Here is a 12,861-nt window from a genome sequence, read left to right as displayed (position 1 = left end):
GCTGGATTATTTGCAGCGAGAGGCTGCTTGAGGTGTGTGTGGATGTTTGTCATCACTTTGCTCTGGGACTGGCTGGAAACGTGGGAACGTTTGGGGGAAATTTGGAGCAATAAAGGGGTGTTTTGAACTGCCAGGTGCCTGTGTTATCTCTGTGCCGTGCCCTGGGTCATCACAGTCACCCTGGGTTGATAACATCAGAACTTGGACAAAAACGAGCATCCAACAATCGAAAGAAGCTATGTTTGATAAGGTGACCTGGAGAACACTGGCCTATAAAGTCTCCAAGAGTCGGACACATTGAACGGTTGAAACTACACAGGCTGCCCAGGAAAATAAATCCATCAGGAAACCCACGGCGAGCATCCTGTGATTTTGGTTCCCCCCATTATGTGCACCATATGGAACATGTTCTCTTACGCAAGAGACAGTGGTGAGGAAATGAAAGTCCACGAGCTCAAAACTGGCTCATGGACACTTCATGGTTAGCCACAACTGGACCGATGACATTTAGCTCCATCCAAATGACTCTTAGAAGGTGGCCTTTATGTGGGAAGAAGATGTGCATTTCCTGTTCAGGTCCCAGTTGTCTCTTTTCCCTTTCCCACTCCAAATTAAGGGTGGAGGGGAAAAGCTGATTTAAGTCCTTTTTTTCGGTCTTAACTGCATGTTCAGGCTTAACTCTGGCTCAGCAACGCAACTCTACCAAGTTCCGTCTCTTTCTTTTCTTTCCACCAATTTTTGCTGGTTTGGCTCACTTTTTTTGAGCTGTCCAATGCGTTTCCCCCTATAATTATCTTTTGACCAATCAGAAAAAAGTCTCTTAATTGGAGCCCCTGGGCCAGTTTTGTGAATTATGTCAAAGAGAAGAAAAAAAGAAAAAAAGAAAAAGAGGGGGGGAGGAAGGAGGAGGAAGGTTTGGGTAACCTTAATGAAAAGCATGGAAACATCATTCATTTGCCCACACAGCTGTGGATCGAAATTTTTTGCTGCTGCTGCCAAGTCTTGAGAACAGACGTTAAGCAGAAGAAAGAGGATAAATGTGTGTTTAATTATCTTCAAGCCTTCCTGAAAGAACTCCACGGTGCATGCTACCTTTCTTGCTCAGAGCTTGGGATGAGTATCTGTCATCGATATTCCCCGTTCTACGCAGCAGATAAAAGACTTCAAAGAGCTACGCTTGAATGGACGGTATGACAGAAGGTCATACTACTGTGAATGAGATGTTCTCCATCTCATTCACAGCAGTATCAAAGGGAAAGGGTGGAGCATTGAAGTTTAGAGAGCTCTTGTCCAGGTTTTTAGAATTTATGTCTGGACTGGCTAAGGAGCAAAGGAAGCTTGTGCTATCAAAAGAAGAGCCTTGGTAGTACAGTGGTCTAAAGCACCCCATTATTAAGACCAGCTGCCTGCAATTACTGCAGGTTCGAATCTCGCCAGGCTCAAGGTTGACTCAGCCTTCCATCCTTTCTAGGGTAGGTGAAATGAGGACCCAGTTTGTGGGGGCAATAAGCTGACTTTGTATAAATATACAAAAGGATGAAGGCTATTGCTTAGTGCACTGTAAGCCGCCCTGAGTCTCCGGAGAAGGGCGGCATATAAATCAAATTAAAAAAAAAAAAAGAATATTTGCAGCTCAGGGTTGAACTGTGAGGTCCTTGTGTTCTCTGAGCTTGGTGGTTTTCTTGCAGATGTTTCATGACCCAACTAGGTAGCATCATCAGTGCTAGAAGGGAATGGGGCTTGTGGGGAGGAGGAAGAGAAGGAGAAGGAGACAGAAGAGGAGGAGAGGAGGGCAGGACTGTGGGTCCTTGGTGCTCTCTGAGCTTGGTTGTTTTCTTGTAGATGTTTCCTGACCCAAATAGGTAACATCATCAGTGCTAGAAGGGACGAGGAAAAGGAGGAGGGAGGAGTAGGAAAAGCCAGAGGCTGGGGGGCAAGAGGAAGAGGAGGAGGAGGAGGAGGAGGAGGAGGAGGAGGAGGAGGAGGAGGAGGAGGAGGAGGAGGAGGAGGAGGAGGAAAAGGACTGTGGGTCCTTGGTGCACTCTGAGCTTGAGTTTTCTTTCATTACCCAACTAGGTAACATGCTTAATGACATCACCAAAAACCATCCTTTTGGCCACTTTTCGACCCCGCATCCCAGTCCAACATTTCCTTTTGGTGCCCAAAACTGGTTACAGTCCAGACAAAGTCTATTTTAGCTCGCTAAATTAGATTCAATAAATTGTCCTAACTAAGCCTCCAGATCCTTCACAGATGATTTCCTTTCTTCCTCTCCCCATAATGAACGGATATTTCTTACCGGTTCCAGCATTGATGGTGGAAGGGAAACTCTCTTTGTCCTCTTTCACTGAAGTTACTCCGATGCCGTATTCTGTTCCCGGTCTCAGGCCTTAAAAGAATGGATAATTATTAATATTGCTTCTAATAAATAGTCTTCCCTTCCCCAAAATCTTGAAATATGCAGACTTCAGTTAAGCAAGTTTCAGTAGTAAAAAATGTCAATATGTACCAGGACACCAAAATTGAAACAAAACAAGATGCTTAGATCTAATATCGCCTGGTTTTAAAATAAAGCTTAAACCAAGAAAAATAACTGGATAAAACAATAAGGGAGATAGGGACCTGGGCAAAAATTTTGGGAACTAGGCAGTGGAAGAGGGTAGAGGTGGGAGAAATACCTAGATTGAATAGTCAAGAAGTAGATTCTGACAGAGATAGAGATCAAGGAGAGGAATTTGAGAGGCAAGTTAAAAAAAAAAAAGCATAGCAATTAAAGTATTGAAGTGGGCAAGAGACGATGGATAGATGATTTCTCTTTTCTGTAGTTGTTCTGATTTGGTTTTCCTTTTTTCTCTCTTTATTTATTTCTTTTTTAGATAGGTGACACGACTAGAAGTTAGGTAGGATAGAAAGAAAATGTTTTTTAGTAAAAGGTGATATGATTAAAAGTTAAAATAAGTGATAGAAATAAGAGAAGGGGGAATGTTAGTGTATATACTTTTATATAATAAAATGAAAGCAACAATAAGAGAAAACATGCAAGAATTGAATAATGACAGATTGCAACTTATTATATTTGTGTATATTATTAGAAATATGTAAGTTGATTGAATCTAATAATTATGATTGATTTTACTAGTTTTATTTGTATTAGAATGTTTGACACCCAGGTGCCCCACTGTTCACGCATTGATTTGATACGTTTGTAAAAAATAAAAATATAAAACTTATATAAAGAAAATACAATAAGGTTTTAACCTGGCACCAAAAAGAGAATAACACTTTGTCTTCGGCAATCATTCCAAAAAATGTTGAAGACCCTGTATTATACAGGTACTCCTCACCTTACAATTGCAACTGACCTCAACATTTTTGTTACTAAGCGAAACATTTGCTACGTGAATTTTGCCTCACTTTACAGTCTGTTGTGCCATCGTTGCTAAGTGAATCACTGCAGTTGTTAACTGAGTCACACAGTTGTTAAGTGGATCTGTCTTTCCCCATTGACTTTGCTTGTCAGAAGGTCGCAAAAAGGGATCCCATGACCCTGGGACACTGCAACCGTCATAAATATGAGTCAGTTGCCAAGGGTCTGTATTTTGATTAGGTGACCATGATGAGGCTGCGACAGTCGTAAGTGTGAAAAACGGCCTTAACTCCCTTTTTTTCAGTGCCGTTGTAACTTTGAACGGTCACTAAACAAGCTGTCGTAAGTTGAGGACTACCTGTAGATGGTCCATGAGTGCTTCTCGCCAAAAGAAAGGGATACATTCCTTTTGATCTCATTAAATGGACAAGTTGGTGAAGGACTATTCCATCATGTGATGAAAAGAACATTCCTCAGTTGCCTGCCCTCAATGGATGAATGGATTTACAGTAGTGGCCAAACTTGTGGAAACCTTTTGGGGAAAAGTATATTTTTGAGGTGTGATGACTAATAACACCACTTTTTTGGGGGGAGTTTCAAGATAATCCTATTTCACTGCTGGATTGGCCTGGGAATAGACCTTCACCCAATTGGAAATCTATGGAGCCGACTAAAGAAACTGGTTAGTTAGAAGCGACCCAGCAATAAAACCCAGTTAATAGAAGCCATCCTTCAATCTTGGTTTCACATTAGAACAGCTGCAGAACTCAAAGACTTGGTTCACTCCATGGGAAGACATTGTAAGGCCGTCATTCATGCTAAAGGTTACCCAACTAAGGATTAACCGACATGGGGATCATTTTTGTATATCTCATTTTTTCTACGTGTTTCACTTTTCTTCTTTATACTGCAACTGCTATTCTAATAGCAAATCCTCCCTAAAAGCGATTGCATTACATTCTTGATTAAATTACCTTTCCATTGATATATAATTTTATGGTACTATTCCCCCCCAAAAGTGGTGTTATTAGCTAGTTTTAGAAAATACACTTTCCCCAAAAAGGTTTCCACAATTTCGGCCACTATTGTAGGTTGGCATCTGTAGAAAAGTAGCTTCAAGGGATTTCCTGAAGTCCTACCAGAGAGTGTAACTTTGGAGGTGGCCTGGTTGCTTCTGGGCACGGTGACCTCAGCGTGATCTCCACCAGAGAGAGGGGCGTATTTGATCCTGTAGGCATCTGGCATTGCTTGGCTGTTTTTCCACTCCAGAGTGATTGTGCGGTCCGTCTGAGAAATGCGCCTCAGATTTTGGGGAGCATCCAGATCTGGGGAGAAAGAGAGAAAGAAATCTAATGTTCTCTGTGAACATCAGGGACACAGATGTGTACGTGTCAGCCCCAAGCCATGAAATAAACTCCAGAGGAAAACTAAAACTACTTTTATTGAAGCTGGCTAGGATAACAGAATCTAGAAGTCTGATTATGCTCCTTATAGTTCAATGGATCAGAAAGATCTCTGCCTAAGCTTCTTCTGAACATTATCTGGATTTGAGAGGGATCTTGGAGTCTTAGTGGACAACCAGTTAAATATGAGCTACATTGTGCGGCAGCAGCCAAAAAAGCCAATCCAATCCTAAATTGCATGAACAGAGGAATTCAATCAAGATCAAGGGAGGTACTAATACCACTCTATAAAGCCTTAGTAAGACCACACCTAGAGTACTGCATCCAGTTTTGGTCACCACACTATAAAAAAGATGTTGAGACTCTAGAAAAAGTGCAGAGAAGAGCAACCAGGTTGATTAGGAGACTGGAGGCTAAAACATACGATGAACGGTTGCAGGAATTGGGTATGTCTAGTCTAGTGAAGAGGAGGACCAGGGGAGACATGATAGCAGTCTTCCAATTTTTGAGAGGTTGCCACAGAGAGAAGGGGGTCAAGCTATTCTCCAATGCACCCGAAGGCCAGACAAGGAATAATGGATGGAAACTGATTCAACCTAGAAATAAGGAGAAATTTTCTGACAGTGAGAACGATCAGCCAAAGGAACTGGACTGCCATTTGTCAGATATGGTGTAGGGTCTCCTGCTTGGGCAGGGGGTTGGACTAGATGACCTACAAGGTCCCTTCCAACTCTGTTAATCAGTTAATGTTCTGGACATGAAAATGTTTTACGGCTTGTTGTCTTAGCCATGGACCTCCATCGAAGTCCTCTTCCTTATCCTCTACAACACTTAAGTTTTGTTAAGACATTGTAGGTGACTATATTAGCTATCACTTCCAAAAAAAATTATGGACATCCTGTAGCTGCTAAGATGCTGGACTTGTTGATCAGAAGGTCGGCAGTTTGAGACCAAAGCACTGTGTGATGGGTGAGCTCTTGTTCTTGTCCCAGCTTCTGCCCAGCATGAATATACGCCAAAGGACCATTTCCGTGGAGACAGGTTTTTCCATGGACCGAAGGGGGCACGGTTTCATGTGCTGCCTGCATCCCATGGATGGGAAGTCACTTGTTTGCATGGCCCAGTTTCTGGCATGCTGAGGACTGGTGCCGGTTCACGGACTGGAGATTGGGGACTCCTGACTTAGAATGAATCTCAATGTGTCAGGCTTCGAGATTTTTAATGGTCCAGATCCATAAATCACCAACATCATTCTTCAAAGTCTGAGAGCTAGGAGAAACGTACTCAAAAACAATGGCAAAATTTTTCCTACCTGTGACAAAAGTTTCAGTGATGGGGTCACTCGTCATAAGTCCACGCCGAGACACAAGGGTCACTTCATATTCCACGTGTGGCTTCAGATTTCCAATGGAATACTGGCTTTCGTCTTCGGAGAGGTCAATGGAGGTGCGGTCTCCTGGGGTATCCTTGGGCCCGTAAGTCAGCTCAAGTCCGTCAATCTCAGCTAAGGGTCTGAACCACGTTATGAGGACGGTAGTGTCTGTAACATCCTTTGCTTCAATCTGGCTGGGAGCATCCAGTTCTTGGGAGAAAAAAAACAAGACAAGGCAAAGATTTAACGTCCCTGAATACAGAACAATCCCATCATTAAAAAAAAAAAAGAATTGGAAAAGGGTTTTGCAGTGGAACAAGATTTCTGTCAGATCTGGAAGCCATCTTTTACGTTTGGGCCTTCAGGCCTGCCACATCTTCTGTGGGAAAATGGGAGGGGGGGATTGCAAGAGTGTAGATGATATGTAGTCAAAATAACATTCGCTTTTCAGAGAGTCAAGGACACATTGCCCTGGCACCTGGAGTTGGATGACTGGGGAGTGTCTTCAGTTTGGACGGTGGATAATTGGACTATGTGATGGACATGAGGATGCTGGGCAGGGACTTGAACTTTCACTTGGGTGGGGAAAAACTGGAAACTTTCAGATTCGGGTTTTTCCGGATGTGCCAATATGACAGCTCTAATAAAATGTAACTTTGAGGAAATTCAAGCCTGGGAGTCTTCTTTCGTTGGGGATGTTACTTGGAACCCTGATAATTTTGTTGAAAGAAAATCCACAAATCCTCCGGGGAGGGGAGGGGTGGGGTGGGTGGAGACAGCCAGGAGTGAGATTTGGGGGTTCTCCTAACTGCACAGAATCTTAGCTAGAGGTTCTCCCGAACCCCTGCAAACCCCCAGCATCCCCACCCCTGATAATGGCTACTTACTTGTGGTCACGATTTTTGAAACAGCAGGTCCCCTGATCTCATTCTTCACGACAACCAGAGATACATTGTACTGTTGTCCTGGTGCAAGTCCTTGTTGTTGGTAGGTTGTCTGAGGGCTCTTCAGACTGCTTCGGATGGCCCCGTTCTCTTCCTCTTTCTGCAACGCAAAGCATCGAAATGAGAAAATAGGAAGGTAGGCAGAAAAGGAAAGCAGGATATCCCAGGGCAAAATCCTTCTTAAAGGTAAAGGTTCCCCTCGCACATATGTGCTAGACGTTCCTGACTCTAGGGGGCGGTGCTCATCTCCATTTCAAAGCCAACGAGCCAGCGCTGTCCGAAGACGTCTCCGTGGTCATGTGGCCGGCATGACTCAATGCCAAAGGCGCACGGAACGCTGTTACCTTCCCACCAAAGGTGGTCCCTATTTTTCTACTTGCATTTTTTACGTGCTTTCGAACTGCTAGGTTGGCAGAAGCTGGGACAAGTCACGGGAGCCCACCCTGTTACGCGGCGCTAGGGATTCGAACCGCTGAACTGCCGACCTTTCGATCGACAAGCTCAGCGCCTTAGGCACTGAGCCACTGCATCCCTTATTGGACGAGAAATCCTTCTTACCATGCTTCTAAAGATAATCTCCCAGCCATGGAAAGGGAAATTAAAGGCATCCCATTCAACATCCACGGAAGTCTCTTTAATTGATTTGAACTTCAAGCCATCGGGGGCAGGCAAGTCTGAAATCCAGAAGCAGAAGGAAAGGAGAGCATTTCAGCACAGATCCAAATGATTTTTTAAAAAATATCTTTACTCTTTCGTATGTCTAGTTTAATGAAAAGAAGGACTAGGGGAGACATGATAGCAGTCTTCCAATATTTGAGGAGCTGCCCCAAAGAAGAGGGGGGGTCAACTTATTCTCCAAAGCACCTGAAGGCAGGACAAGAAGAAATGGGTGGAAACTAATCAAGGAGAGAAGCAACCTAGAACTAAGGAGAAATTTCCTGACTGTGAGAACTATTAACCACCTTAATGGCTTGCCTTCAGAAGTCATGGGTATTCCAACACTGGAGGTCTTTAAAAAGAGGTTGGACAACCATTTGTCTGAAATGGTATAAGGTCTCCTGCTTGAGCGGGGGGCGGGGGTTGACTAGAAGACCTCGAAAGTCTCTTCCAATTCTGTTATTCTGTTATAAGTGGGATCATTTGGTAAATCATGGTTATATTAAGTAGGGTGAAGATGTCAATATGAACCATACCTAAAAGCTAGTTTAAGACTAGCTTGTGTTGGATGTCAATTTTTGAGCTGCTCAATGTCCTCTACCAACAGTTACTTCAGGCAAATTACTCACTTGGCCTTTAAAGTACTTACAAGTAGCAATCCGGGCATTAATTGGGATGCTTTTTTTGTTCCTTAGGATGGCAAAAACACGGATGAAATATTCCACACCAGGTTCCAGCTCCCGGATGGTGGCTGATGTTTTGTTTCCAGGTACCCGGAACTGAAGTTCTAAGCCATCAGTACTGGTTGGAATGTAGCTGATGAGATATTCATTGACGACATTTTCATTCGCCCATTCCAAGTTAATGGTCTTATCTGTCACTTCTGTAACCAGCAAATCCTTTGGAGGAGATACTGTCATGAAGATTTAAAGAAGAAATTTTAAAAAAGGTCATCTGAGAAGTCCAAGAAGCAAAGGAACTTGTCTTTCTAGAACTAAAACCCAACTTATGAAAGACTGACCTATGGATCCAGCAAAAAATTATGGAATCTACCAATTGGATTTATAAACGTAGAGTTATCAGCCCTCTTATCCCCAAGGTGATGTATTTGTCTACAAGTGCCATTATTCTCAAGATGGTATGAATGTGTTAGATGAAGATTGTAGGAACTGCACAAGGGATTCACGTCTAGATTGTCCATGCATCCTTTCAACTCTGTGATTCGGTAGAACTTACCATCTGAACAGTCAGCTCCTACGAAGCCTTCTTCACAGACACATCGTCCGGCTACACAGTGACCAAGATCATTGCAATTGTTGGGGCAGGACTGTTCAGCACAAGCAGGGCCTTCATATCCTTCATCACATAGACACACACCATCAATGCACTGGCCTCTGTTGTTGCAGTCATCCGGGCATTTCCGTTGACCACAGTCTACGCCGGTGAAGCCCTCGTCGCAAACGCACTGTCCATTCAGACAACGGCCTCGGTTGTTGCAGTTGTTGATGCAAGCTAGCTCCCCACAGTCCTCCCCAAGGAAGCCTTCGTTGCATTCACAGACCCCGTTGACACAGTGTCCACGACGGTTGCAGTCCTGAGGACAGGTCAGTTCTGAGCAGTCTTCAGCGGTGTACCCTTCGTCACATATGCATTGCCCATCAACACAGCGCCCGTGGTCATTGCAGTCATTGGGGCACCGCAGTTCATTGCAATCAAGCCCAGTGAAAGCTTCTTCACATACACACTGGCCATCTACACATTTCCCCCGCTTGTGGCAATCATTGGGACACCTGCGCTGGCTACAATCCTCACCCACAAAGCCTTCGTCGCATACACACTGCCCTTTGACACATTGGCCACGGTTGTGGCAGTCATGGAGGCATCTCAGATCCCCGCAATCTTCCCCCATGTAACCCTCATCACACTGACATTTCCCGTCAACACACTGGCCATGGTTGTTGCAATCCTTGGGGCATCTTAGTTCACTACAATCCTCCCCCATGAAGGCTTCATCACACACACACTGGCCATTCACGCACTGCCCCCGGTTGTGGCAGTCATTGAGACACCTCACCTCCCCACAGTCTGGTCCCAAGAAGCCTTCATTGCACACGCATTGCCCATCAACGCAGCTTCCCTGTTTGTGACAGTCGTTGGGACACCTCCGTAGGGAACAGTCATCTCCAGTGAATCCTTCATCGCATACGCATACACCGTTCTCGCAGCGACCGTTATGGTGACAGTCATTTGGACAGGCCAGCTCCCCGCAGTCCTCACCAGTGAACCCAGTTTCACAGTAGCAGGTGCCGTTGATGCAACGGCCCCGGTCATAGCAATCGTTGGGGCAAATGAGCTCACTGCAGTCCTCTCCAGTGTATCCTTCATCACACACACACTCTTCTTCCACACAACGCCCCCGATTATTACAGTTGTTAAGGCAAAGGGGCTGGCTGCAGTCCACCCCAGTGAAACCTTCCATGCAGATGCATTGTCCATTCACACAACTGCCATACTCACTGCAGGGCACCAAGCAGACCTCAAGGCTGCAGTCATCACCAGCGTAACCATCGAAGCACACACATTTCCCATCCACGCATTTGCCTTGATCGTTGCAGTCCCCGGGACAGGCCAGCTCTCCACAATCATAGCCGGTGTAACCATAATCACAAATACATTGGCCATTGATACACTGGCCCCTTTCATTGCAGTTCTGTGGGCATTCTGGTTCTGAGCAATTTGGTCCTTTCCATCCCTGTTCGCAGATGCAGCCACAAATGTCGTTGCTGTAGTTTCCACGTCCACTGCAGTAGGGAGTAGCCTCGATGGTACCTGTCCAAATAAAATAGCACTTAGACTTATATACTGCTTCATAGTGCTTTGCAGCTCTCTCTGGTTTACAGAGTCAGCCTCTTGCCCCCAACAATCTGGATCCTCATTTTACTGACCTTGAAAAGATAGAAGGCTGAGGCAACCTTGAGCTGGTGAGAATCGAACTGCTGAGTTAGCCTGAAATACTGCATTCTAACCACTGCACCACCATGGCAAGGAAAGAAAGAAGGGAGGGAGGGAGAGAGGGGCGGACAGAGGGAGGGAGGGAGGAAGGAAGAAGGAAGGAGGGAAGGAAGGAAGGACAGAGTCAGCATATTGCCCCCCCCCCCCAACAATCTGGGTCCTCATTTTACTGACCTTGGAAGGATGAAAGGCTGAGTAAAGCCTTGAGCTGGTGCTTCAACAACCCTCTAAAACAGGGATGTCAAACTCATGTTGTCATGTCAGCATCACGTGACATATTGGGACTTTTTCCCCTTTCGCTAAACTGGGCGTGGGAGTGGCCAGGACATGATGCATCTGGCCCGTGGGCCAGGAGTTTGACAGGCCTGCTCTAAAGGGATGCAAACGACGCATTCTGCAAGGAATACAAACCCTTCCATTCCCCACTATCCTGTCAGAGATGAAGAAGCTTCTTGGATGAAAAGCGAAACGTCTTCAAAGAAAGAAACAGCAAGAAAGTCCAGTTTCCTCCTGAAAAAGCACCTTTGGGACATGGTTTCTGAATGCCAGTCAGGAACCAGGCCAATACGTGTAGTGCTGTCCAGGGTGCTGAAATGGAACGTTCTAGAACTGTCTCGCTTTTTGAAAAATGTACTTTGCCTGATGGAGACAATCAAATCCTTGATGAACAACACAACCTGTAAGAAATTGTTGGTCAACAGGCCACGTATGGCCTATAAGATCTTCGTGCCTCTTGATCAATAAATCAAGGAAATCTTTCAGCATGTCTGTAAGAAATGCAGAGCTGGACATAATGATATGAAAGAAGGTGAAAAACTCCCTTTTCTACATTCTTGGTGGCAAATCTTACTGGGGGCTTTAGCTTTAATAATCAAGTGTAGTTCTCCAGCTATAAGCTAAACAACATATTCATTTTATTGTATACGCTTAAATTGGGATAAGACAGTTCGGAATGATTTTGTTGCACTGTGTATGTGTGCGGGTGTGTATATAGTTTTGAATATCTTCAGGAAACAAAATTATTGATGCCTTTTAAATTTATTGATTTATTTCTCAACTTTGAAAGTAATGTAGGGAGGGGATTTAAATACAAATGGAACATGAACACAATGTGGTCTATCACAAAAGGTTCAAAGGAGAAATATTTGGGAATTCTAGTTCTTCCATTTCTTTGTTTGGGAATTCTAGTTCTTCTATTTCTTTGGGGAGTCTAGTTCTTCCATTTTTTTGTTTGGGAATTCTAGTTCTATTTCTTTGTTTGGGAATTCTAGTTCTATTTCTTTGTTTGGGAATTCTAGTTTTTTCTGTTTCTTTGTTTGGGAATCCTAGCGCTTCTCTTTTATTCCATCCCACCTTGCTTCTGGGGTTCTCCTAACTTACCTTTCGCTGTTTGAGCACTGGAACAGCACCCTGACCCACTGCCACACTGTTCCTGCAGAGAAGATACCAGCTCTTCCAATTCTTCCAGTCGGCTTAGTAGCTCCTTGATATCAGGGGCCGCCGCACAACCGCAAGCCCGTCGCGGGATATTGATCCGGTGTGTGAACACAATCTGATTGTCTTCATTCAATGTGTGCTCCTGATAGTGTTTGCCTGGCTCGGATGGAAGTTTGAATTCTGAGTCTCCACTGGGAGGGTCCAAGTCCACAGAGCAAAGGGAGCCCTCGGGGACTTTAATATTGTAGACGTGGTTGAAGACTACGGGTTGGTTATCCTCCGGCAGCGTCACGTTGATTCCCGTTTCCCTCTTCTGCCGAATAATTCTGTTGATGAGTCCACCACTAGCATCTTGATGGAACAGAAAGATGGCCACCGAGGCCATGACCCATGCGGAGAGGGCCATCCTCAGTTCCTCCGGAGCACTCTTTGTAGACGAAGGGCTGTTTTATGTTGCAAAGAAGGGACTCCGCTCGGTTGCAACAGAGAGGTTTAGGATTGCCTCTGCTTTCGGTCCTGCAAGAGTTAACACAAGATATAGACTCAGTTAATTTGCTGTGAAATCGATACCACACAATGCTGGAATGACCTGCAGGAAGGGATCAGCACTGAATTGGGAAGTGATCAGTTTGCAACACAACAGAAGCTCGGGGACTGTAATGAAAAGAG

At 44.7% G+C, this 12,861-nt stretch overlaps 1 protein-coding gene across 5 annotated transcripts in view; it reads right to left on the bottom strand.

Moving 5' to 3' along the window:
- The window catches only part of TNC (tenascin C), a 64,803-nt gene that overhangs the window by 35,598 nt on the left and 16,344 nt on the right, over positions 1 to 12,861 (bottom strand). For all 5 annotated transcript variants that reach the window (XM_087880011.1, XM_087880012.1, XM_087880013.1 and 2 more), the window contains exons 2-9: positions 12,136 to 12,708; positions 8,980 to 10,572; positions 8,393 to 8,656; positions 7,645 to 7,760; positions 7,030 to 7,186; positions 6,083 to 6,352; positions 4,507 to 4,692; positions 2,300 to 2,389 (exon numbers count right to left, since the gene is read on the bottom strand). In XM_087880011.1, the coding sequence (XP_087736137.1) occupies positions 2,300 to 2,389; positions 4,507 to 4,692; positions 6,083 to 6,352; positions 7,030 to 7,186; positions 7,645 to 7,760; positions 8,393 to 8,656; positions 8,980 to 10,572; positions 12,136 to 12,598 (3,139 nt within the window). In that variant the 5' untranslated portion in view covers positions 12,599 to 12,708. The remainder of the gene's footprint in view (positions 1 to 2,299; positions 2,390 to 4,506; positions 4,693 to 6,082; positions 6,353 to 7,029; positions 7,187 to 7,644; positions 7,761 to 8,392; positions 8,657 to 8,979; positions 10,573 to 12,135; positions 12,709 to 12,861) is intronic.

Source organism: Pantherophis guttatus, chromosome 16, assembly GCF_059756535.1.
Source record: "Pantherophis guttatus breed Tessera chromosome 16, ASM5975653v1, whole genome shotgun sequence".
Taxonomy (NCBI): Eukaryota; Metazoa; Chordata; class Lepidosauria; order Squamata; family Colubridae; genus Pantherophis; species Pantherophis guttatus.
This window is presented reverse-complemented; position numbering and strand designations above follow the sequence as displayed.